Raw genomic sequence first — 27,806 nt, 5'->3', positions numbered from 1 at the left:
CAGATATTATGTTTATTAGCATGGACATGACATTTTAAATGTTGGAGGTTTTGCTAGTAAACTTACATAGCCCATTGGACAAATGATTCCTTTGCTTCTTCATTTAGAATACTCAGAAGTTTATGAGGAATAAATTTTCAATCTGCTTCACCCAAATTACCAGCTTCTTAGAACTGGAGCTGATGTACACAGATTAGCAAAGTGGAACGAATAAATTTCCAGTAGAGAAGAATTATTATGCGCCCCCACAATTATACATATGCCTTAAATTTAAACTATTTTTGTTTCCTAGAGCAAGAAAATCCTTTTGCTTTGGAAATTCCCATGTGAAATTACACAACCAGAGGCACCATTGGCTCCCTCTTTCTCCACCATTGGAAAGACACTCTTTATTAATGACTTCTGAAAGACTAGGAAGAAAAATGAACAATACTTTGTGTGTACAGTGAATATTTAGCATTTCTTTCTCAAAATTTATGAGCCCCTATAAATGAGGACTTGTATTACCCCTCAGTATTTATTAAGGCTTAAAATCTGTTTGTTGGCAGAGGGTCCTGACTCAGCAAACAGTTCCTTAAATACATAGGTGGATGAGACCTGGTTAGAGAACACTGGATTTCTTTCGTTTTAAAGATTTTTTGTGCATGTTGTATCACTAAAAATGCTATGTGCAAATTTTAAAAATGAATGTCACAGCATCTTTGAACAAACAAGTCAGTGATTTAAATAAAAGCACATAGAAAGCAAGATTTAATAAAGTAATTAAATTCTCACAGAATAAATATTTCAAGCCAAGTTCTAAAAATTTCTGGTGCCTACTATTATAGTGACATTACTGTGAGATTCAGGGGATTAGCAGACCCAAATAGTCACAGCCCACTTACAGGAATGCCTTCAGCCTGTTGGTTAATGGATTGTTTTTATATGCACATACAGGTTGTTCAAAAAGGGATCTAAATTGACTAGTCAAATCACAAAACATTCAGAAGGAGTACCTTGGTTGTCTAAAGATGGCTGCATCAGTTCATTTTCCACTCTTACATAAAAGAAATAGAGTGAGTAGTTTTTCTTCTCTAGAAATGAATTTGTAGCTTCAGTTCCCTAAGCACCACTGATAATGAGGAACTGGTTACTGAGCTGATAGTAGCATTGAAGAAAACACACAGGCTAAGGGGAACCTCTTCTCATGGTTGAGAAGAAAGGACTGCGCAGATTGAATGCTAACTCTTCAAGAGTGATACTGTCCTTGGCCCATGTGTTCAGTTTGAGTCGTGGTGATGAAGTGGGGGTCACTGGTTGCTGATGGCTGCCTTTGCATGAGCCCTTTATTCAGGAGTAGTTAAAAGATGAGTTGTGAACATCTTCAATGTTTTTGAAAAGTTGATCTAAAAAAGCCTCAATGTTCAAATTTTTCAGTCCTTTATTATGAACATGGCAGAATTAACATACTGACTTTTTTAAAGGCAGCTTATTTAAAATTAATGTCTGAATTCCTCATTAACCTGATGGTTTTAAACCAAGCAGATCTCTTCAGATCTATGAATGTAATATATAGTAAAACTTAGTTCTTCTGTGTATTCTGACATGGAGTAGTGGAATTGCTTAATGCTAGAAAAATGTGTTAGTCCTATTCTTGTAAAAACAAGCAAAAATCTTTAGGAACAGGAGAAACTTTTCTGTGGAAAGTTCACTCTGTACTAAAAAGCACCTGTACAAAGAGTACTCACAAATAAGACACCTGTAACATAAGGAATGATCACCTTGTGTACTTAACTACCTGGTGACAAGTATTCAGAAGGTGCCACCAGCTCCCTTTCTGACTAATTGCAAGACATTGAATTTTTACACTTATGGAAAATAAAGAATTTCTTTCCAAAAATCTTTTTATCAAATTAGAGGGCATTTTTACATTAAATAAAACACTGAGCTTATTTACTATATAAATACACAAAAATGGATTCCTTCTTTAGAATAGTAATATTAGATTTTCTATTTAGGAAGACTTTTAAGTAAGACATTTTTCATTTCATCATCAAGCACATCTGCTTAAGTCCTGTCATTAAAAGCTGTCACTTTTTTCTGACATTTAGAATCACAGACCATAACTGGTTATTTTCTATTAGATCACTAACATCTAGTAAATGGTCACATCCAGGCAAAGGACCCTTCTGCTTAGCCAATCTTGAGCACCACTGCAGGACTGTACCTGGACATTTAAGTGTGAAACACTACACCAAAGCATGTGATTTATTAGATAGATTTTTTTTTTAAGGGGGATAAGCTCGTTGATTTGAAATCAATTACCATTTCTTTTCTATCACTCAGTCAAAAAGGAAGAGAAATGGAGACAACAACTTTTTTTGGTTGCAAATCCCATTTCTCTGGGTTTCTTATACATGGACAGGGTGTTCATTCTGATAGTTCACAATTTTTATCTTTGTTTTTGTTCTTCCTTAATCAGCCTACACAGCCTCAGGCACATCTCAAGCCAATCGATATGTGGGACTAAGCCCAAGAGACCCATCCTTCCTACATCAGCAACAGGTGGGCACGTTTCACCCAGGTGTAATGGTGTAGCCATGCTTTGCTTCCGTGCTTTTCTCCATGTTGCCTCTCAGATCTGAACTCAGAATGGGGCTCATGGGGCTTCTGAGACCAAAATTGATCATTTTGTCTTCCAAAAAATTTTCTCATTTATACCTTGTTTCCTTGCCTCTCTTAACAGAGTTTCTCAAATTGGCTCATGACCTCTTTCATCTTCTCTTTAGCATATATTGATAACATCCACAAACACTATTGTGATTCAGTCAATGGGAATTTTTCTCAATCTTATTGGCTATTGAAACTTAGTAGCCTGTCGTTTTCAAAGGCAAACATTGAAAACCAATTTAAACTCCAGTTTGAGTAGAAGCAGTGCATAATTTGTGTTTTTGAGCAACTTTATATTTTCCAGATGTTTTACTCCTTACTTTTGTATTTTAGACCAGGAAGATGAGTTATGAAGCTAAAATCTCAGTCGACACATCATTGCTATTTTAATAGGTTTAAGTTGGTTTAGTGATTTCAGATGTGACAAAACACTTTTTTCTGTTCTGCTTTCTTACATCATTTATGTTTCAAGTAGCATTTTAAATTTCACATCTCATTAATGCTGTAAATTTAATGCAAATGAAGTGTTTACCCAAACTGTGAAAATATACAGCCAGGATTAATGGTGGCTTATAAACAAATTAGCCACAATCAAAAGCATGGACCATACCAATGCAGAAATCCCATGATTCCAGTTAAAGGATAACAGATAATTTTAAACACTTCAGAATTCAAATATATTTTATGATGCATATGTTTGCTGCTTTCAAGTTTTGATAGCAGAGCTATTTTCAAATAACAGAATTCAAAATATTACATGGGGAAAATAGCCTATATAAATAAGAAAGAGCCAGTATTAACTAACTTGCTCTTCATTTGTAAGTTATTTGTGCATTTATATGAGTTTTCACATGTATAGCAAGCCCGTGCAGGTGCTTACTTTTATGCCCACTTACTTTGTTCTAGGCCGATCCGACACATTTAGACTTTTTGTGGCCTATCTCTACTATGTTTCATATGGAATTCTTGGGTCCTTCCCAGTTGCAGGCCAAGATGGTAGACTGTGCTTATGAAGGTCACCACATGCAGAGTTTAGAGAAAATCGTAAAGATGATAGCTTATTCAGGGTACTTGTCATTTTGCCAGGTTTAAAAAAAGCAAGGCAAAACAAAACAAAAGAGTGAGGACTAACTGAAAACATCTGTATACATTTATGAAAATACCAAATAATAATTAGAGGTTTTGCCAGCCAATGGCTTTTCAATGTAATTCTCTGGAATGTTGCTTTTTTTCACCTCTAAAATTGCTGTAATATGAAATGTGTTATAATTACTATAATATGTTTCTGTTTGACAAATGTATGTGTTCATTGTGTTTTTTAAAACTTATGCGGGATTTATAGGTTTAGAAACTTGTTCTTTCAAAAATCATTACACATTTTTTTCAGAAATACTTTTGTCATGAGATTTGCATTATTCTTTAAGACATATCTCTAATTTCCAGTTAATTTTTATTTCATAAAAACATGCCTCCATTATTTAAACCTTTAGCCCTAAATACATTTAGAATATTCTAACCAATTCCATGTATTTAGGAGCAATCTTCCTCTCTCCCTGCCTAACCCATGGCAGCTTTAATTTTCTTATCATTTCTGATTAATATTGGAGCCTCATGTAATTATGATCATGAAAGTTCATTAATATAAAAGTTACTTCTCCTTTCATTTATCTAAAGATAAATCAGGAAAAGCTAGCAAACATCATAAAATATTAATCTTAATGTGCATAGAAATATGGGCATATTTTAATTGAAAAAATATGTATGACTTCTGGAACAACAAACTTTTTCATCAAAAAACTAATTTTTACTTAAGTGGACAACATTGAGTGAAGACCACTTACAATATGAATATATTTTGTTCAAACAAATGGAGTTGATATTTATGAAATACATGATATATATTGATCCTTGCAATAAAAAGCTATATACTTCATAGTTAAATTTTTTAAATACCATGCAGATAGGTTGTTTGTTCTCTATGTAAAAAGTACCACTTTTGAATTTGAAGACGCCTAATGTGTCTAATTTATTATGAAGTACATTTTTGAGGCCTGCAGAAGATAATATAAATTTATATCATGTAAACATTGTATTACTAAGGCTTCAGTTAAAATCCAATGGTGTTTATCCTTCCAAATTCTAAAAAAATCATAAAGATAAAGTTTTATATTTACTATGTAGGAAAGGAGGGACAGAAATGAATGACTGCAGTAGAGTAAAGGTTATTCCTTCCTACAGTAGAAATGAGATTGATTTACTGTGTCCTTTCATTACTTTACAAAGATTTAAAGGAGACCACTCTTCTAGCAGCGGGTTCTAAATGCATTTGGTTTAAAGCACTCAATGATAAATGAAAAGGAAAATCAAGGGGTACATGAAATAAAGGTAATCAATCATTTTATATTAGCTAGGAGAAATTTAAAATTAGAAAGGCAATGGTTTTAGTCTAAGAGAGTTCTTTTAAACATTCCCCATAACCTTTAATATACATGACCCCTTAAGAATAAATATTGTCACCAGGTACATACTTGAGTTCATGGCGGTTGCTTTATAAAGATTTATGCTTTTAGATTATGAATAGTATTGATGTGCATTGTTGAGTGCTATTTTTTCTTTAGAAAAGAATCTTAATATAGCTTACATAAATTAGAGTTAACAATAAATTTTAAGTTACTGAATAATTTTGACCATCTTATAATCCTTCCACAAAATGGCACGAGAGTAGCACTTTCAATATAGTTTTAACACAGAAACATTCTTAAATTAAGATGGAGAATATTAAAATATTAAAATTAACCCCATATTCTACCTATCATAATAATACATTAATATTATTAATTGGCAAATCTGAATAGTAAAAGTATATGCTTTATGCACATACCGTTGTGCTCTCCTTTTTATACATTTGTGTGCTCCTTTTTACAATGCTTATTACTGATTGATGCTGGTTGCTAACTGTCTTGACATACTAGGTTTGTTTTTTTTTTCCAACCCTGGAATTTCACCCATCGTTGCAAATATCATATTTCATTTGAGTCCAAAATAAAAAATCACATAATTATGAGGAATATTTTTAAAAGATTCATGTAAACCAAGTTAATAATTTGCCATAAAACAATCCTCTCTAATTTACCATAATAATCAGCTCATGCCAGCTGACCAGGACTTGACTTTAGAGTTTTCCTTTATCTGTTAACACAATCTTGAGTACTGTTCAAGGTCTGGAACAAGTCTGTCTTTAGCATTACTGACTGTAAATGCATTCACTATTGGCATGGGGGAAATCTTAAAATCAGAACTTCAATTGGAGTTTCATTCTTCTTTAACTTTTCTATTGGAAGATGGAAGATGGTGTAGCGGCTTCAAGAACTGTGAGTCCTGCTTTAGCAACTGAACTCAAGTTTCTACAAAGAAATGCCTTTTTATGGTTTGGGACATTTTTAGAAGTGTGAAAGTCCTCTTTACTTCTGTAGAAATTTAGCAAAGTGCAGTGTTTGTTTTCCTACCTCATACTTCATAAATACTCTGTGCCTATTCCTTATATAAATAGTGAAGAAACCATATTTCCCAAATTTTATCATCTTGAGGAAATGGAAACTATCTAACAGAATGTTGGATGTTGCTTAGAAAGTACAGAAATTATTGTATAATCCAGCCTAAAAATCTTGTATAAATGGAAACTATGAAGCAACTTACTTAAATTACCACTGGTTTCTTATCTGATCAACCTTATGTCATTAATTTGCTAACTTGAGACCTTCTTTATTAGCTATCATAGAAAGTTTGGTAATATAAGACAATCTAGTTGATATGATTATCACCATTACAATTGAGGCTAAGATCATATTAGAAACATAAATTCCTACAGTTACACATCAATATGACTTAAAAAAACTCTTTTGACAAATTGATAAACATTTTTGAAGATAAGAAATTTCTTGCTCAGATATAAAAGATCATTCAAGACAGCCATTGAAATGCATATTAATTTTGATACAGATTCAAGATTTTAGGTGGAATAAATGGGAGGTCACTTTTGCCTCTATTGAGACAATTAAGTCAATTAATTTGTAAGAAATGATTATTTTCACAATCTCAAAATTATAATCTCCTGACTCTATATGCTACATATTCCTAGAGCTAATGAATGAGTGGCCTGATCAATTCAGGTCCTTGCCTCACTTCTCACAATTGCATGGATTTTATCAGTGCTTGAGCTTCAGCATGTACCATCTCCTGCATGACTATGTAATGCTATTGTTTCAAGTTCAGTTACTGGGGTAGTTTACATTGAAATGCTTTTTACACTTTTCTTGTTATACTTTTAAATTAAATTAGCATTTGAAAGTACTTTTCATTATACTGAAAATTTCTGTTACACACAATCACCTTTTAAAAAATTGCCTCTATAATTTTGTTTTAACTCAGCTATGAGTTGAAATCCCCTTGTAATATTTATACTGGCAAATGGCAAAGCCTAAACTTGGTGTAGTATAACCACTGAAAAGGCAGTCATTTATTAGAGGCAAGCAATTGAAAGGACACAAGTGGACTATCAACAAACTTTTCAATAAAGTCAGGAAGCAGGCTATCAACACTTGAGCCATTCTTATTGTGTCTGTTATCATAATTGACAGCTTGACGTAAAACCCTATCACATGCCTTCTGGGTAGGTATGTAAATGGATAAGAGGTCACTTTTTACATATGCTAGCTGGAAAGGAAACACATTTAAAGGAAGTTTCAGTCAAAATAATAGCTATGCAAATGCTTACCTTTTGGGCTAATTCTTAAAATTAAAAAGAAAAATCCTTCCATTGTCTGTCTTTTATCACTCATTCATTTGTTCTCTTACCTTTTCTGGTTACCAAAGGCTAATATGTAGATAACTATTCTCATTGATGTAAAAATAAAATTGTGTGCCATGTAGCCTTAAATTTCAGTCAACGCAAGGGAAAAGTTATCTACTTTTCTCAAAGTGTTTAAAAGATCTAAGTTGAATCAAGGACATTCTGAAGGTGTTTTATTTACAGTTATTTTAGTCTTAAATCTTGTTGGACTACACATTAAGAACAGGGTAGGAGAGGAACAATGATAGACAAACTGGTGCAGAGGGTGATAACCAGGGATTAGGAGCCAGGATATTGGAGTGTTAGTGTTGATATGGAAGGGCACAGCTAACCTTGAACAAGGTCTTAAACCTTTTTCTCCTGGAAACTTATCTTGGAAAGGAAATTGAAGATGATGGATTCCATCTCTTGAAACCTTAAATTTTACATGTTAAAGTAGTCTTCATTAAAAAAGAAAAAGAAAAAGAAAAACCCTTTCATTTTCTTACTTATGATTTATGGTCAGTAACATTTACTAAGCTCATGGCTTATGCATATCTGTTTAACTTGATTTTGATTCTACTGTGCTAACTAAATTAAATCTCAAGAAGCATGGGTTTCAGAAATTGATATTAGAAATGACTTTAAGATACCAGAATGATTTTGGATTTTTTGTTGTTGTTGTTTTTTGCTTTTTTTTTCTCCTTCTTTTCATCAGTTTTACTTTGAATACTTTGCTTGTTCAGTAAGGTTATATACTATTTATTCAGAGACCACTTCACTTGCTCTATAGCGGGTAATTATCAATAAAATAAAATTCTACTAATCCAGGCATTAAGAGAAAAATATGAATTCCCCCCAAAATCTGTTTCCTTGAGGCATCTGGAAAAATAAACTCAAGAGAACATAAAATATACCTTTCAAGATATTCTTGCGGTCATTATAAACCTAAAAGAAAAAAAGTGAAAAGGTAAATTTGCCTATGTTGATTTTTCTTTTTGCACTTAATGGCTTATTGGGTCAATTGAGAACTGTTGTCCTCAAGAGGGACTATTGGTGCAGCATCCTGTTTGCTGAGTCTCCCAAAGTAGAACATTTTTGTTAGCCTTCTTCTGTTCCCAAAGCTAATTGCTATGCATTTTATAAAAGCCCCGTTAATAAAAATGAAAGGCCCTCATTTGAATAAACAAACTTTTATTCTGAAATCACAAGCAGTATTGATTCTTTATGGTTATCAACTACTTATATAATTATTCGAGTATAGTAGCTTAGGTTTTTTTCCATCTAAGTAGGCTTTTGAGGGGAACCAGATGGTCCCCATCCTTATGATTGGGAGACAGTCTCATTTGAATTGTGTAGGAACAAGGTTCTCCCTTCAGAGACTTCATGGACTCCATCCTAAGAACATATGCAGTGAAAATTTCACCTTCACTTCTTTCTTAGTACTTTGGACTATTTTAGCCTGACCATTTACTGTTAACTTCTTTGGGAAGAAATCCTATATCTTTTTCTTAAAATATTGGTTTTTTAGTTGTGGATGGACCTTTATTTTATTCATTTATTTGTATGTGGTGCTGAGAATCGAACCCAGTGTGCCTTACACATGTGAGGCAAGCAGTCCACCACTGAGCTACAACCGAAGCCCGAAATCGTATATTTTTACTTCACTTTTTGTTTGCTTTTGGAATTCTGGGCATAGTCAGTTTAATATACATCTTACCTTAATTATTTAGATAACTTAAGTTCATATTGGTGGGTGTATATAAAGAATTAAAATGATTTATATGAGTAAGCATTTTTTAAGGAATATGAATATGATCAGGTTTGACTTAAAGTCTGACTGAGAAGAAGAAGAATTTCTCCCCTCCTCCACATAAAAACACATGATTTAACAGATCAAGTTTGAACTCACTTATGCTTTGTGTTTTAAAAAAGTTTGATTACAATGACAGGGGTGAATACCTATTTTTTAAGAGAAAATACTTGGAAAAATCATTAAGCTGTTATTAAAGCTTTGAACTAAGGAATTTATTTATTTTGATAAATGAAAACCGTGTATTTATGTGCTACATAAAATTAAAGTTTTAAAATTTAATTAAAAAATAACAATTGATAGCTGAATTATCTGACATCTGTCCTCTAATAGGACAGAAGCTGAGGAATCACTACCCTAAACTCACAAAAGACTATTACTTATTCTTTTAAATTTATTTAAAGACTAATATAAAGTTATTTTTATTAGGACTACTGAATTATAATAATATTCTATTTAACACATCCCCCAATTAACTACACTTAGTGTTAATCTTCCAATACCTATAGACTGTTGCTTGGTCAGGTCTGTATTGGCCAAATAATATTTTTAGGAATGGATTTTCTTAGACATGACTATCAAGGGAATCTTTAGTGAATAGGTAACTTTTATTTTAATTATTTATTTCCCTTCCCCACACTATCACCATCAAAATGTCACTTTAATCAAAGAGTTCTTAAATTAAAAAATGTCTTTTACAAAAAAAAAAAAAGCTTATTAATTAAAAAAAATAGACTCTTACTCGGGTAATCTGACTGAACATATAAACATAAGTGTGCCTCCTCAGAAACTTTTGAAAATTGTGATAATGCTGGTCTACAATCTAAATAGGCAAATAAATTTAAATTATATTTTAAGTTTTTAGCCACTGAAAAGAAATTAATTTAATGCTAATTAATATCCTATCAACTTCTTTGAAATTACTGCTAAATATTTGACTATTTTGATTAATTTTTATTTATTTAAGCATATTTTCTGTTTAGGAAAAATATTTCTCGGGTGTGTGTGTGTGTGTGTGTGTGTGTGTGCACGCGCTCCCACACACACACACACACACACATCTTAAGGATGGATAAAAATGAATACCTCTAGTCAGGTCTAACCCTTTTGAGACTGTTTAGGAAAGAATAGTCCAAAAATATGGTGATTTAGATGTTTAGCATGTGAACAAAGCTAGCCTACAGGGGGCATTTTTAGGGATGGTAAAACAAACAAAAAATGAGCAACTTTAACAACAAAAACCTAACCAACTACATAATATTTTTCCAAGATCTTGTACCCTAGCAGTTGTCTGTGAGACAGTATCCAATCCTGAGTGACACTCAGATTCCTTTGGTTTTGTGGAAGTATGGTTACTTTCTGAAAAGTTTAAACTGAGCATCCCGTAGAAACTAATCTGTTAGCAATTAACAGAAGTAGGATATTCTGTGTCTAAATGTAGCCTCCCTTCCTGAGAATTTTAAGTAAGTAAAAACTAGCATTTTTCATTGATAAGAACAGGATCAATAAGTGGTCTCTAAGGTAATCTTTATGCAAAGTCAAGTTTCTTGAACTGTTTTTAGATTTTCATAGCCCTTTTATAACTTGTATTTTGAAATAGACAATCGGTTTACTCTATTATTGTTAAAAATAAACAATTTATCCCATCATATTGAATTTCTATTAGATGACCCATTTTGAGAACTTCAAAAAATCTTGCCATATTGCTTCTCACACACAAGACTGAATAAATTTACTTCTTTGAAATAGTAAAATTATGTCATCCATTTGAGTAAAAACTAACTACATTATTCCCTTTTATGTAAATATTATGGTGAATTTTAAGATTTCTTATTTTTGTTTCTAATTTAATAATTTATGACTTCTTAATGATGTATTTCCTGAACAGAATCTACATATCTATCAATGCATGTGTCTGCCTGTCGATCCATCTATATAAGGGAATTTTTTAGTTTTATAAATTATAAAATCACTTTTACTTAAAATATCAGCACAATTAAAACATATATTTTGGAAAACTTTGACTGTAATATTGGATATTCAGAAGAAAATTGAACAAAAATTGTCATTCTGAAACTCCAAAATCCCCCTTCCTCAAGAGTGTGCAGAAAGTTGAGAGTCTGATAGGAAAAGATGCTTAATAGCCAACTTTTAAAAGCCATAATGTTAGAAAAATAGATAAAACAGTTTATCACAAGTTTAAAGGCATTTTGGCTTCAATCATCATCCTGAAATTCTCTCTGAAAAGCATCAGACCAGGTTTCATGGATAGTAGTGAAGAAGGCCTTTTCAATGCAGGATGAATTTTCAATGCAGGGTAGAATTTGACTTTTAGATTTTAGAACCTGAAAAATGAAACCCCAGCTTTAGGGAAGATTTTTCAGCTATCTAAAGGTTAAAAATCATGGTTTTCTACTGTTTCCCCCCAAAGCCAGATAAGTTTACTTTCTTAAGCATAAAAATAAGCAATATATCTTTTCAATAAATCTGCTAGCACTGTAGGGCAGCTGTTAACCAAACAGAGCTGGATAGGGTTACTCAAGGATCTCTGAAGGGCAGAGCTGATGATTCCTGGATCTGGGAAGAATTTGTTTCAGCTTGTATTCAGTGCATTCCTCACTTTCTTCAGATGTAGTAAAGTATTTTAAATACCACTGCTCTGAATTTAAAATAAAAATAGAAATTCTTATCAACTCTTTCCAAATAAGGTCACTTTAAGTAAAACACAGTTAGTAAACACCTAAAATTGAACACCTTGATGCTTGAATGCGTAAGTTAGGGTGAATGTCTATGTAGGGTGGGTCTTTTTTCCTCTAAACTGCATGTCTTCTTGTTTTGCAAACTGCATGCTTAAAGGTATTGATTATTTTATTCAGTGCAGATAATTTGGTATGTTGCATAGAAAAAAAGCATTTTTATTTTCTTTCTAAAATATATCTCTCTATTGAACATTAACGTTTGCTTTTATTTCAGCTCAATTTGTACTCTAATAATGGCTAATTGTTATGTTCTAAGCACTTGTTTCTCTTGTATGCTTTAATTAATAGACAAGCATATTGCAATAGCTTTTTCTAAAAAAAGAGTCTAAGGAATTTTGCTTTTCAGAATAAGATTTTCTTTTGCTTTTTTTTTTTTTTCCTTTAAGTTGCCTCTTGGGAAAATAAGGTTAATGCCATATACAGTACTAGTTTGCATGTGTTCATTTAAATACTAAAAACTGTAGTACTGCTCGATCCATATCTGACTGCTAGGTTTCAATTGACAGCTGAGGATTTGTGACTGGACCATGAATCAAAACGGCAGGCATTTATACCCCAGTACCAGTGAGGATACATTGGGAATTACTTGGCAAAGGTAACATTTTTATTATTTCCAACCCTACACTTACACCTCAAACTTCCATGACCTATAGTGTTTGTTTTTAACTAGTTTTACGGAAAATATATGTTAAAAATTTAGTTGTTTTGGCTATGCCATTCCTCCTCTCCTTCCCCTCTCCTTTATTTCCTATTTAAATGCAACATCAATTTAATTCCGGACTATATAGCATATGCTAACTGATCATTGGAATTTTTAAATATTGTGAAATGTTTGATAAAATTTATAATATTTTTGGTGGGGGAGGGGGTGGAATTTGACTTTTACATTTTAGAACCTGAAAAATGAAATTCCAGCTTTAGGGAAGATTTTTCAGCTATTTGAGGATAAAGCATTGGTCTTTCACATTATACATTCTTCTCATTTTGACTGTTTCCTTTATTGCTGCCTCTAAGCCATGTTACTATTCATTTATTCCTTTGTCAGAGAGGAAAAGCTAGAAGAAAAATTTCAAGTTATTCAATTTGATTGTTACTAGCAGCACTCAAAAAATTTTGGAGTGGGAAGACTGTTAGAATCAGTAGCTATGAAGGAATTTGGTTTAAATAAAGTGTTAGTTTGTTCATATACTAATGTAACCCATTGAGGGTTGATTTAATTTGGTTGGCTAAAAAAATCATTCCAAAACTTCATTTTCAAAAGCAATTTGGATACTGTTTCATGTGTTGGTTTTAGATAGTAAGTAGTTCCAAGGTAGCTTCATATGTGTTATTTTATTAAATTATTTCAAATCGATAAATCAAATAATTAAAATTCATGGTAGAATCATATGTATTAAGAAATAAAAATTTGCAATAGAGAGTAAGTCATTCCTTGAGTTCACCAAAAGTAGAGTCAACTTAATTTTTCAGCCCTGCTATGATTGTGATCCTTCCTTTACAGAAAATGCCTATACGAAGTCACATGCTGAGATATTAATTATGATAGAGCTCGTTGCTCATCTCTATGTTGGTTGATAGAAACTGATGAAGAGTAATGTTTGAGTCAGATTAAATGTCTGCATTTGCTCAGATAAAAATTAAGAAAATTATTTTTATTGTTTTTCAAAAACATTTGATGGCTTTTTAGTAATTCAGTATCTAAATGATTACAGTAGGACTTTTACTTTTTGAAGAGTGACAAACCATCAAATTTAAAAATAGATACATTTTTACCTATTATGATCCTGCCCTAAAGCTTGTGTTATTCTTCCTTTTGGAAAAAAAATACACATAGTTACAAAAAAGATGATAAACTCAGTGGAAGTATCTTATTTAAATAGCCTTAATGACTAATAGTGTTAATTACATTTAATAAAAGTATCTTATTAAAAAATCTGAATTAATAAACTTTTAAAAGTTAACTTAATTATGTTTGATAACACATTGTTTGCATTTTGTTTTATTAAAAAAAAACCTCCCTGTATTCCATTATCTGCCCATCAATTAGCAAAATGGCTCGTGTCTACATACAAGCTTGATATATATATATATATATATATATATATATATATATATATATATATATATATATATATATATAAGAATTTCAAGTCAGAATGAAATGTACTTATGTTTGTAAGTGTTCCTATAGTTGTCTGAACTTCCACAACTGTGGATTACTTATTGGCATTTACTTAATCTAAAATTGGATAGCATCTCGGAAATACATTAAATCCAATAAAGATGTAAAATTTCACCTAATTCCTCATAATTTTTTGAATCAAAGTTGATATCCCCCCAAAAGAAAAGGTGAGTGGACAATGAATCAGAACACACGTATGTGGAGTGAATGAATACGATAACTAAACTCAGCTCTGAGGGGGTTATTGTTCATTTCACAAAGCCTCTTCTTGGTGAAAAATTGATATGGTAATCGGTTTCAGGTCATAGAAGACAATTCAGAATTAATATTTCTTTTTTTGTTTTCCAGTCTCAAAAATAGTAGATTTTCTTTGGGTTAGTAGATAATGATGTGTAGAATGGCCTTTAGTGATTCATACAGCTCTTAAGCAGGCAGTTTTGGGTTTGTTTCTTCCCTTTTTGTGATGACTCAGAAAGCGCGTAATTGGTGATGGCAGGCGTCTTGCTTATACATTCGACAGGGATTTATTGCATCTCTGTGTGGGGCTATCTTAAACACTGTGATGGACAAGACATCCACAGTTCTTAAAATCTAAGTATCAGGCAGTTTAGGATAAATATACTCAAACAAGACAGCAATTCACTTTGTTTTGTTACCTTTTTCAAATATGGACACAATCCATATTTTATAACACAAATATGCCATGTCTGTGGCTTTGGTGGCTTTATGTGTAATTTATAATTTGTGCCCTATAGATTTTTAAAAAATATCTTTATTTTATTTTATTTATTTTTAATGTGGTGCTGAGGATGGAACCCAGAACCTTGCACATGGTAGGCGAGCGCTCTACCGCTGAGCCACAATCCCAGCCCATCCTATAGTTATTTTTAAAACTTAGTGGGTTTTCTTTCTTCTAGATATAATATTGCAAAGGGAAATAATAACTATAACCCTACTACTATTTTTTTTTTCAATGCTAGGTATGGAACCCAGGGCATCATGCATCTTAGGCAAGTGCTAAACCACAGAGCTATACTCTCGGTTCCTGTAGAACTACCACTTAAATATATATATTTGTGTGTGTGTATATAATATACATATATATATATTTCTATATATATTTACTTATTTTTTAGTTGTTTATGGACTTTTATTTTATATATTTATAATGCAATGCTGAGAATTGAACCCAGTGCTCATCCATGCTAGGCAGGTGCTCTACCACCGAGCTACAACCCCAGCCCCCTGGAACTACCATTTTCAAGGCAGATCATAGATATTTAAAATCTTGTGGGCACAGCTGCAGTTTTGCAATCATCTCCATAGGGTGAAAATATACAACAAATGTAGATATGGTCAACCAGAGAATTAAATAATTTAGCTCTGACCTGATGGAATAGAGAAGATACCATGGGTTATTTTTGTTGTGGGTGTTGCTTTTTGTTTTTAATAAAGGCAATCCCTGGAGACTTTGTAGTGTTTCCATATGGCTTGGTGCAGTTTGAATTGTCTGTTGTTTGCTGCCATCTCACTAGTTTATGGTTGCTTTCTCTTCCTCTTCATGCCAGTTACCCTCTTGAGGTGTTTGCATGTCATTTAATGCAGCTCCTTTTTGGGAATGAAAATGGCAGGGTCCAGGAAGCTGTGTAAGTAGTATAATTAAAGCTGGAAGAGTTCCTCTGTCCTTCCCCACCCTACCTCAGGCTGTAAACATTCCCTAAGGAACCAGAGCTGACTTTTGGAAAGTTTTCACTGCCTTCCTAGGGTGCAGCCTGAAGGTGTTTTGTTGTTTTGACCTTAGAATTTTGTGAGCCATTTTTCTGTGTGTGTGTGTGTGTGTGTGTGTGTGTGTGCGCACATGTGTGTTTGTGTGGTCTTGAGCTAAGGAGCTTCTTGTACCTTGAGAGCTCAGTTAACTGCCATTAACACAGAATAAAATGTTGATGAAGATCTGTCTCACTTTCATGTCAGTGAGAATGGGTTCCACTCCTGGGAGGGTCATAGGTGCCAGATTTGCTCAAGCTAGGCACTGATGTGTCTGTGATAGGCACTGATCCGTCTGTGCTTTGTTCTATGTGGACAAAACACTTTCTTTTTGCATATGTGCATTCTGTGGGCATAAACACATACAGCAGGTACTCTCTAACTGGCTTTCTTTCTTGAAACTATAAGCAGAACTTTACTTGTACTATTGAATATGAAAGAGCAATATAATTGAATAAAAAAGAAAGCTGAAGGACAACCCAAGAATAATATAAACATAAGTTATTTTAAAACATTGGAGGGAGTGCTTTATGCAAAAGAGAAACTGGATTTATTGTTTCATTCTCCTTTCTCCCCCTTCACCCTTTTCAAGAAGACGCAAAGCCACAAGTGAGGGTTGCATGTGTCTGATGGCTTATATAAACATGGAAGAAGCCTTCAGATGGCTAAAATAAACATGCATGTGTTACTGAAGGATATGTTTACACAAACCATTTGCTCAGCCTCTGAAATAATGAATAAATGAAGATTTTACTAAAATAATTGGAAGGAGTTTTGTGTCTCTGCTGATGCCATAATTGAATGGCACCAAAAAGACTTTTATCAGCTCTTTTCGGTGTCACATGTGTTAGCAGTTCCTTTCCATGAGTTCAATACTTCATTTTGTAGTTACTTTACACATGTTTTTGTAAGAAATTGTCGTTTATTACTGCAATTCTAGAGAGTTGCTTGATTTCCCAAGAGAAATTTAGCAGCCAGTAAAGGTTATTTGGATCTGGTTGGCCAGGAAAGAGAGGGCAAAAAGGAAGGAGTAACAGTGTTCATTTCATATATATATATATGTGTGTGTGTATAAAACTTTCTTTGCATAACATGGCCCTTGTCCATAACATTTTCTTGGTAAAATGTATGCTCTCAAAAGGCTTAAGAAGGAATATTGAAGCAAAAATAATTCTCAATATTGGGTTGCAACTGTATGTTCATATGCACATAAATGTATGGATATATCTATGCATAAGTGTGTAAGTGTGGATATAAGTGTGGCTATATCCACAGATTTGTGGCATGTGTGGGGTAGTGGCAATACATGGCCTGTTCTTAGGTGGAATTAAGAGTTAACTTTTGTTTCAACATTACACTTAGGCCATCCCCGAGAATTGACTAGGTTAGCATTTCCTGCTCTCAGTTTGTTATCTTGACACATAACTATAATACAACAGCTGGGTTGTTCCTGGAGTTCCTGGGGGGAGCTTTATTCTCAGAGTGCTGAGTTTCCTTTTCAGCTGTTAGCTCTAAAGTGTGTTCAGAATGTACAACTTTTTATACACATCCTGGGCCCCTAGCACCACTCTGGGACCATGATAGAAATGCTGATAAGATAGATGAATGGAAGAAACTTTGGTTCAAGGCAGAAAATTGAAAAAGCCAAAATTTCACATGATAATTTTTGCTAACAGGGCTGCTAACCAGTATTGCTCTCCCCATGTGAACATTCTCTTGAAAGGAATTCCTTTCTATTCTCATCAAAATTATTTGCACCTGTTATGAAATCAAAAACTAGAAAGGTTACCATTCTTAAAAATGATCTTGATATGGTTTTCACAAACACACAATGTCTCTGATCTAGCTGTTGAAAAATACATTGAGATTTGTTGTAGTTTTTGCCTAACTTCGCCCATTTATAAAGAAAGATTTGTGCAATACGACATTTCCTTTTTATCTAGGCAAACTCTTCAGAACACTTCCTAAGAAATTAATTGTATTCCATCCAGACTTGCCTGCTGCCATCCCACAGGAAATGGGTCAGCAATCCATTAAGATGCCATTAGATAATCTAATTTGGAACTTAATCTCTAAATTAACCATGCTCCATACTTGAAGCATACTTGAGAGAAAGAAAAAAAGTTTACGTTTGAATCGATAGGGGAGCCGAAGCGTGAAGAAGGCTGTTTGTTTTTTCTGTAGCTGTGGTCACGTCTCAAGCCATCTGGTAACCAGGAGAAACCAGACATGATGCAATTCCAGATTGAACTTGAACTTCAGGGACTTAGGATGGGGGAACAATGGGCCATAGGAATCAATAATGTCCATTTTCCACATGATTATGTTTGGAGCTTTAAGTTAACCTTTATGGGAGAAGCAGCAGGATCGGCAGTGTGACCAAAATGAGATGATCCAGAGACAAGATGTTAGAGGAAAGAAAACAACTTTTTCCGTGATATTTTCTGAGCAGCACTGCAGATTCCAGCAGGATTAGAAAAGTTCCCGCTTTGCAGTAAACCGGTGGCCTGTTCAGAGCACTCTTTGTTCGCTTAGGTAGGACAAACTTAATCTTACGTTTCCTGTCAGATGATTTTTGGCAGCGCTCCTGGAGAGGGAGGAGCATGATTCACAGCACTCCCAAATGTAAACCTTTCTGATTAACCCTTTGCAACAAAAGGAAGTCTATCAAACACCTACCTTACGTGAAGATGTTTTACATAAAGTGCTGTATTCTCACTCTTGGTCCCTGAGGAATGAGCTCCTTCAACAGCCAATGCACCATTTATTAGTTTACCTTTTTTGAACCTCGTGTTTACTAGAGCTGTGAGTAGGTGTATTGTGAATTTTTAGTGGTATTTAAATAACAAAGCTCATGAGTGAATAAATATAATAAACACCATGAATTATAAAAGAAAAGGCAAAAGCCCATTGAGGTTTGAGAAATTGAAAAACACAAAGGTGGAATAGTCAGAAATTGTCGAAAGTTAGGCTTGTTCACTTTGTTTTACAAGGACGATCTCTGCACATATGAACAGAGTAAAAGGCACACTATCAAAAAGCATTCAGTTTCTTAATCCTTGGTAACTTTATTTCAGAATTCTGATACCAATAAGTTCTATCCCTTAGACGTGAAATTGGGCAAGTAATGCTGATTTTTGCTTTGAAATAAAAATCATTTGTGAAATAATAACTTTTTGCTTTTGCATAAAACTTATATTTCCATTTAACTTAGTATGCCTTGGATGATTTTCTGTAGTGAAAGGCACTATGTTGAAGCACCATTTTTGTAGAGAATTTTGTCTGCTGTTGAAGAATCACATATGCAAATAAGAGGAGCAAGTAGCACTTATAACAATAGCTTTGAAAAGGAGCCTAGGGGTGGAGAGGAATACAGACTAGAAAAGGAGGCTGGAAATCAACATGTGGGCTTCTCCACTGTCGCATATCTGTAGGAGGAGATAAAATTACTACTGTAAGCCTGACTTTCCCAGCTTCATAAGTTGCTGTATATGTGTGCATGTGTGTGCTGTATCATATTTATTGTTGTCTTCATATTAATTCTCCACCTTTCACTTTCAGCTCTAAAAAAGGGAAAAGATAATTTTTTAAAAATCTACTTAATTTGCCCTATTGAGGGAAAGAACTTTTTCTTATTATTGTTTAAATTAAACATTCTAAGGAAATAGACTTTTGTTACTTTTAAGGGTATAGATTGCCTTGTTGAAGGATCTTTTAGGATTATGTAGAGCTTTTTACTGAAAAAGTATAGTAATTTAATACTTAGTTGTAATGGTCTCATATGTGAGGGCTTTTCTTACCTTGTCCTCTTCATTAGATTAAATATTTCACTGGAATGTTCCATTATTTTACTTAGAACATGCTAGCACTCAAGCATGGTAAAGTTAACCCTCAATTTAGCATGCCCCAGTACCAAAGAACATCTGAAATAATTGAATATAAACTAATGAGGTTTGATGGCTTACTGTTTTGATGTTATTTTCAAAACTGTTGGTCCCCAAGGAGTAGCAATAAAGAAGGCTATTTACCTACTTAGTTAAGAAACAAATACATTTCTCTTTCATTACTATGAAAGTGCTATTGCTTGTAGTTAGAATAATTCTATGAGCCACCTGCAGTTTATGATATTTTGTGTTTCCCAGAGAGCCCACAAGAGTACTTTGCAGATCAGGTAAAAGCTAGCCAGGGAGCTTTCTGATACAGATTATTACAAATAGTAATAATCATTAGAAATCATCTTGCATGCAAATAGGATCATTCAGATGGCAATAATGATCCTTAAAAATGGGAAAAATAAATTAAAGGAACCTAAGATCTATATAAGCCCTTGTAATTTTTGCTTTCAGTCTGGCCTGGTCTGAAAAGGAATTGAAAGCAAATTATTGACATACATATTTGTACATCCATAAAAGAAAGATACATATTTCTTTCAACTGAAAAGCAACAGGGATTAGATGGATAAAATACAGTTATTTATGCTGAAGTTTGGGCAAGAGTTATACTTCTATGGAAATTTCAGTGTGTCTAAGTAATATGGACCTTTGTTTATTGACTCTTAAAAAAATCAGTTGTAATATAAACTATTATCCAGTTTTTCTTTTTTTTTCTCTTTTTTTTCTTTAAAAGAAAGTGTATTTCACAAAAGACGCAGCTGAAGTGAAATGTATAGGTTAAAAGCATAGATCCTAAGTCCACACTGCTAGAGGGAAAATCCTGGTTTACACAACACAGTGGCAATATAAGCTGGGCGAGATGCTTAACTTCTTAGCTCAGTTTCCTCATCTCTAAAATAACAGATAAAGACACTTTCTCCTAGGTTTTCTGTGGGGATTAAAAGCTTTAAGTAGGTCAATCACATAAAACAGAGCCTGGCAAATAATAACCAGTATCTAAGTGCTAGCCACTGGTATATTTATTATATTTATTATCTTTGTTCTAAAGTAACATTAATAGGTTCAACTTAAATGCTACCCATTTATTTCTTCCACTGGTCTGAGTGAGCATTTTTTTCACAAAGACATGATTTGCCTTTATATTATATTAAAGCAAGCAGCCACAGCAAATGCACACATATACAATCAAGGAAAACATGATTTTTAACTTAATGAATATTTACCTAACACACCATACCTGATTTTTCCAGACATGCCTTTAGCAATCAATAGGGAAAATTATTTTGCGAGAGGTACTAAAACCTGTATATTAATATTGTGTCAAGAATTAGAGTGTTTAGGAAAAGAACTAAAAAAAAAAAAACAAAAAAAACAAAAAAAAAACAAAAAACAACAACAACAAAAAAACAACCCTTCAGTCTTGGAGATTATCTGAAACTGGTACAAAAGAACTAAAGGCAAATTCTGTTAAGATACCTATTTTATACATTCCTCATGCTTTCCAGACCATTTTTATTTTATCACTATTTATAAATAACATGGCTGTTGGTACAGTTGAGGTTATATGAATATTTTCAATTCTTGGTGCTTCATTTTTTAGTATTTTTTAAGCTTCTTGAAAGAGCACTTATTGTTTTTGAAGTAAATGTAGTATACAAAACCCGAACAGATAATACTGCTATTCTTCTGAAAAGTACTAATGTATTGGATACTCTGACATTTTATAAGTTGTCTAACAAATGTAATGTCCAATTCATTATCAAATAAACATGTACTAGTAATAAATGAATTTTGCCAGTTTCAAGTAGCTCTTTTTGTTTTAATCACCCAAAACTAATAGAAAAGATGAAATTTTTTACTTTGGTTCCTGATTCAACTCAAGGACTTAATACGTTTATTTGGTACTCTGTGGTTCTTCATGGGTTAGAGTGTTTAAAGCTAATAGACCAATCCTTTTGGGCCTCAAAGACTCAGTCACAGGACACATTAAACAACAACAACAACAACAACAAAAACCCATAACCATCAAATGTTGGTTTGGCTGCAGAGAACAATTTTCTCTCTTTCATTGAAAGATAAAAGATCATGGATTCCTTAGATGCAAAGAACAACTATTTTATCCAATTTTCCTAGGCTAAAAAATATATAAATAGTGTATCATTTTTAAAGGGAGAAGTGGGTACCTTCTTCTCTTTTAGTCCTGATTATAGTGTTACCCTAGAAAACTTCAACTACATTTGTTTCTAAAGGAAACAGGTTCATAGAATTTCAGAGTGCTTTGCCATCCTGCCTGTTGAGGGCCACAGCCAAGTCGGGATTACGCATGGCATTTTTGCCTGAAGTAGTGGTTGAGAGGTGACGCCAGCAAGCCATTAAGATGATGACTTTTGAGTTCTCGAGGAGTTGGAGTTCCCGTTGAGTTCTGGTTGAGCTCTCGCGGGGATTCCTGAAGAGTTGTGTGGTGGGCGTTCCGGTTGGTGTGTGGTGTGTTCATGGAGGAGCCACGTGGGTGGCGTTCTGGAGAGTTTCCCGGGAGTGTGCTGGTGGAGTTTGGAAATAAAGTTTGTTCCTGCTTGAGTGGCTTGTGATTTGTGCCCAGCCAGACTGCGGCACCTGCCCAACCACATATTCAGTGCACAAATCTCTCTTCTTCAGTATTATCGAGGTTATGATTCAGCTTGTGTGGAGTCTTGGAAGCTCATTGTATACTGAAGTAAATATATTTTGCCTTCAGAAAATTGTTAAAAGCTCTTTCTAATGTTGGATCAACATCTGATTCAGGGCCTCAAACATGCTAGGCAAGTGCTCATTCCTAGCAACATCTGACTTTCTAAGAAGGCAATATATTATAGTGAAATGGCCATGGGAATCAGACAGAATTGATTTATTATATCTGAGGACTAGTGGAGACTGAACAACTTGCCTCAGTTTCCTTAGTGAAATGGGGAAAATTGTTGTCATTTCAAGAGTTCATTGATAGAGGGAAGTGACATAGCATATGTAAAACACCAAAGATGTCACCTTGCTCTTAGTGGTCTTCAGCATGGTTGTCCTGGGAAAATTTCCCCCTTTGTGCTCATTTTATCCATGTGAATCTTACAGAGGAAGTCTGAATTTCTTTCTGATTCCACTGTCCTGTCTTCCCTGTTGCCCTTAAACTGTTACTTTAATAAAGCAACACCATTGAGTCCGTTTCTCTTGAAGAGTGATGCCAAGAAGCACATTGCTCCGGGGGTAGTCTTATCAGTATAAAAGAAGCAGGGCTATCTCCCACCACTAATATTCTCAAGATCAAAATAATTTGTTTCCTCTTCCCTCTCTGTGGAGGAGCTATATCATACATTTGTTCAAAATTATGTGAAAATATTCTCAATGAGATATTTTATTTTTGAATTTTTGAATTTTGATTTAGCTTCTATATATTTTGTTTATAATGAAGTATCTCATATAGAGAGAGTAGAAATCAGTAGGGCGAGTTGCACTTTGCATTAAAATACTTTGTGCTTTTTTTTTTGTAATGCCTGACTTTTCACATAGTACTTACACTTTCTTCTCCCCGCTTCTTCTTCTCTTTCTCCCTTCCTTTTCCTCCTCCACTTCCTTCTTCTTTTTCTTTTTTTAGTGATCATGGCCAGTATATATTATATTTAAAGATGTTCTCTCAACTTTCAAATGTGTTCATCTTTACTTTGCCCAAAGAAAGATGATTTGACTTTTGAAAATTAATGATAATAAAGTAAATGCAAGCTTGAAGACATATCAATGAAGTAGCTGCATTCAACCTCCTTTCAGAGTTAGATTCTCATGACTCTTACTAGGTAGCTAGGTAGATTTCAGATTGTTGAATTGAACATATGATTTTTCATATAATTCTCATTTCACCATAAATTACATATAACTTACAAGTAACTAATTTGTGTAAGAATATGTGTGTTTATTTTATTCATACATATGACTATTTGCATTAATTTGTACATAGAGACAGCATCAAATTTGTAAGAAGCACTGCTACATTTTTACTTGAATATGCAATTTTAGGCATTGTGCTTTTGAAATTAAATGATCTAGATTATTTTGGTAAATAAAATATTTTTCTTTGCATTGTTATCCTGGGCTTTGAATTAGTCTTACCAGGCCTTTTTTCAATGGGACTGCCGAAAAAGCTCTAAAAAATGTCTGTGCCTTATAGTTCTGACCTTAACCTACAGATTGGCAATAAGAGGCTTGTAAAACTCATATATGGGGTCTGCACAGTGTTAATGTTTGAGATTTATTTCCCCCTAAAGGTTCATAAACAGTATTGACAAATATATTACACACTGCAATTTTGATATGGTCATAATGTAGGATGGGAGGTTTAGAAGGTTTAAATAAACATTTAAATTAAATTTGTTAGACATTCTACAGCAAGAGTCCTGTGATTACCAACAATTTATTTTTATTGAGGATTTTCTAAAGAATATTAATATATGTCTCTTCTAAAGAACTGAGTAAAAAATCAATTGCAAGATAGACCCTGAATTCTTGTCTTTTCTGCCATTAGTTGGTAGACTTGTCCTTTAAGAAACCACAGTCTTTCTTTCTTTCTTTCTTTCTTTCTTTCTTTCTTTCTTTCTTTCTTTCTTTCTTTCTCTCTCTCTCTCTCTCTCTCTCTCTCTCTCTCTCTCTCTCTTTCTTTCTCTCTCTCTTTCTTTCTCTCTTTCTTTCTGGAATTGAACCCAGTGGTGCTTAACCACTGAACTACATCTCCAGCCTTGTTTTATTTTTATTTTGATACAGGGTCTCACTAGTGATTAGGACTTGGCTAAGTTGCTGAGGCTGGCTTTGAACTCGTGATCCTCCTGCCTCAGCCTCCTGAGCCGCTGCGATTACAAGCATGCACTACCAGGCCCAGCTCACACTGATTTTCAATCATTAAAATTTACTTTATATTCCTAAAGCGTGCAGTCTCAAAATGAATTTTTGGAGCTCGCTTATTTTGGAATTCTTGTTGATTTTGCTGCCAAGGATTATCTATTAAGCTAGGTTTTTTTTCTTTTTACATAGCCCTCTTACTTCAGGTTAAAAATATTGGATGTTTGTTTATTTTGTAATTCATTTTGTTAAGAAATAGTTTGCATTGGCTATGGCCAGGCTCTATAAGGATAGATAAGACTAGGTCATTTTCTCTATGGAGTTCACCTTTCAGCCAGTAAGATGTTGCAGATAACAGATCATTATGAAATGAAGTAATATAAGCTGTAATAGGACTATGTACAAAGTGCAGTAGAAGCACAGTGGAGGGGAAAATGAGCTTCAGAATGCATTATGTAACACTGTTCTCAATCAATGGTGCAAACTGCAGTGATCGTTGTTGAAAATGTGTGTGGAAAGAGAGAAATGAAAACGGTTACGTCTCTTAAAAAGACTTCAGTGAAAAATATTCTTATTCTTTAAGATTACAATTTCCTTTAGATAATGAGGACATACCTTTGTAGCTTGAATGTGATTATTCCTGCAAGTATTAAATCAGATATCTATTTTCTCCGAATATGGACCAAATCAGAATGTACTGATGAGTATATACAATCTTAGGCAACACCTCTAAAATATGTTTATTGGATGTGATTTGAAATGATTGATTTGTTTATTTTAAAAGTCATTGAACATCTACTGCGTTCTTGGTCCTACACTAAATGATTAGCAAAAAAGAGATGGACTTTGCTGTCATGGAATTTGACAACTGATCATAAAATCCCTGATTTAAAAAGATCATTGTGATTTTTTTTTCTGTTGAAGTATCTCAGAATTATCTACCTAGACATGTAGTGATATGTCACATATTGCATAGAGATATCAGCAGAGGAAAAAAGTTGTATGTCAAGTGTTATTTCAATCCAAATTTGTTCCTTCATGTTCCATAAAGCCTTTTGTATCTTTGGAATTCAACTATGAACAAATGAGTATATCTAGATCAAAAGCTATGTAACAGCATATATCTTACCTTATGGTTGCAAAAGTAAAGCAAAGGATACTAAATGAAATTTAAATTTTGTCTCAATGCCAGGCTCTGATTTAGCTGGGTATGCAATTGGCTGTCTGATGTTTTCTTGGTTCATCATTTTTTACGCAGCTGTTACTTAGCTGACAGTTGTTCCAAGCTGGATATTGAAACAAGCAATACATCAGATTAGGAGTGCCCCAAACCTGTGGTATGCATGTCTGGTGTTATTTTCCCACATGTGATGACACTTTTTTTTGTGAGAGATTAAGCTGGTAGCAACTAGAGAACTGTTTTGTAATTTTTTTTTTCACAACCCCAACATAGGTCAAAACTGAGGTGATGTGAAGAGAGACAGAAATCTCATCCCTTTATCCTTTCAATAGACCACTCCACCTCACCCTACCCCCACCCTTCCCACTCCTCCAGTTCAGAGCAGCTCAGAGGTGGTGATGTTGAAGGCAGGGCATAAATGGAAAGGAAAACTTTGGTTGTATCTCTTAATAAGTTTTGACAGAGGAGGATAAGGAAACCACTGGAGAGCTCTAGACCTAGGAGGCACAGGCATAGAGGTCCTTGTGGCCTCCTACGATGATTTCTCACAGTGTATGCTCTGCAGAGAACAAAACCTCTGTTCCATTTTTTCATCTATTTGATCTTTACTAACAATTTCCAATGAAGATATGTTTGGTAATCAAGCATTTCCAATTACACATTACGTATAAGACAGCCTGGAAAAAGTATTTTCCTCTTGTGAGGGAGAAAAAAAATCTTTTCCATTACACTTTTCTTTTTTTTTTTCAACACAATAGGTAGGTAAAATATTGAAACCCATCTTTCTACTGAATTGCTTATGAAATAAAGGTGAAACAAGATAGTGTAATATAACTGGCAAACTACAGTATATTGGTATTACTGTGGACTGCTGTTTTTTTTTTTTCTCGGACAAAAAAAAAATCATTCTATTTATGTCCAAATGGATCAAATATTTTAGGAAGAATATACTTTATCAGTTCGATGATTGTGTGTATCCTACTCCAGGTTTTTCTGACTCACAGTTAGTCTTACTTTTCATGAAAAAAAATAGATCATATAGTATAAGTAGCTACAGTATGTGTAATTGGCATATTTATCTCATGTTAGACTCATTATCTCATTAATTTTGAATAAAGTTATAGAACTAATTTGATGCATCTGGAATTTGTATTTCTAATATCACTGCAGATTTTAACATTGTCTTTCTGTTTTTTCTTCCTTCCCTACTACCCTTCTCCTCTCAACAGTCCTGGTACCTGGGCTAGCTTGGTTCCTTTCCAAGTGTCAAATAGGACACCCATCCTACCGGCAAATGTCCAAAATTATGGTTTGAACATAATTGGAGAACCTTTCCTTCAAGCAGAAACAAGCAACTGAGGGAAAAAGAAATACAACAATAGTTTTAAGAAATTAAAAAAAAAAAAAGGAAAAGAGGAAGACTGGACAAAACAAAACAAAGGGAGAAAGGAAAGAAACTGAAGAAAGAAGATGATAGACCAGCAATTGCAGCACTTACAATCACTAATTCCCTTAAGGTTGAAACTATAATGACATTAAAAGGGTCAATGATATTTCACTGATGGTAGATCGCAGCCCCTGCAACGTAGCCTTTGTTACATGAAGTCCGCTGGGAAATAGATGTTCTGTCTCTATGACAATATATTTTAACTGACTTTCTAGATGCCTTAATATTTGCATGATAAGCTAGTTTTATTGGTTTAGTATTCTTGTTGTTTACGCATGGAATCACTATTCCTGGTTATCTCACCAACGAAGGCTAGGAGGCGGCGTCAGAGGTGCTGGGTGACAGAGCCTTGAGCCAGCCGTTTTATAAGCACTCTGATTTCTAAAAGTTAAAAAAAAATATATAAAATCTCTGTAGCCTTTAGTTACCAGTACAGA

General features: G+C 33.7%; 1 protein-coding gene across 1 annotated transcript in view; it reads left to right on the top strand.

The window, feature by feature from the left end:
* LOC143389837 (nuclear factor 1 B-type-like) overlaps positions 1–27,465 on the top strand; it is a 120,128-nt gene extending 92,663 nt beyond the window's left edge. Inside the window, exons 14-16 of the mRNA XM_076842614.1 lie at positions 2,462–2,544; positions 12,556–12,644; positions 27,152–27,465. Coding sequence (XP_076698729.1) covers positions 2,462–2,544; positions 12,556–12,644; positions 27,152–27,281 — 302 coding nt within the window. The 3' untranslated portion in view covers positions 27,282–27,465. The remainder of the gene's footprint in view (positions 1–2,461; positions 2,545–12,555; positions 12,645–27,151) is intronic.
* Positions 27,466–27,806: the final 341 nt, after the last annotated feature.

The sequence above is a fragment of the Callospermophilus lateralis genome, unplaced genomic scaffold (assembly GCF_048772815.1).
Source record: "Callospermophilus lateralis isolate mCalLat2 unplaced genomic scaffold, mCalLat2.hap1 Scaffold_66, whole genome shotgun sequence".
Taxonomy (NCBI): domain Eukaryota; kingdom Metazoa; phylum Chordata; class Mammalia; order Rodentia; family Sciuridae; genus Callospermophilus; species Callospermophilus lateralis.
This window is presented reverse-complemented; position numbering and strand designations above follow the sequence as displayed.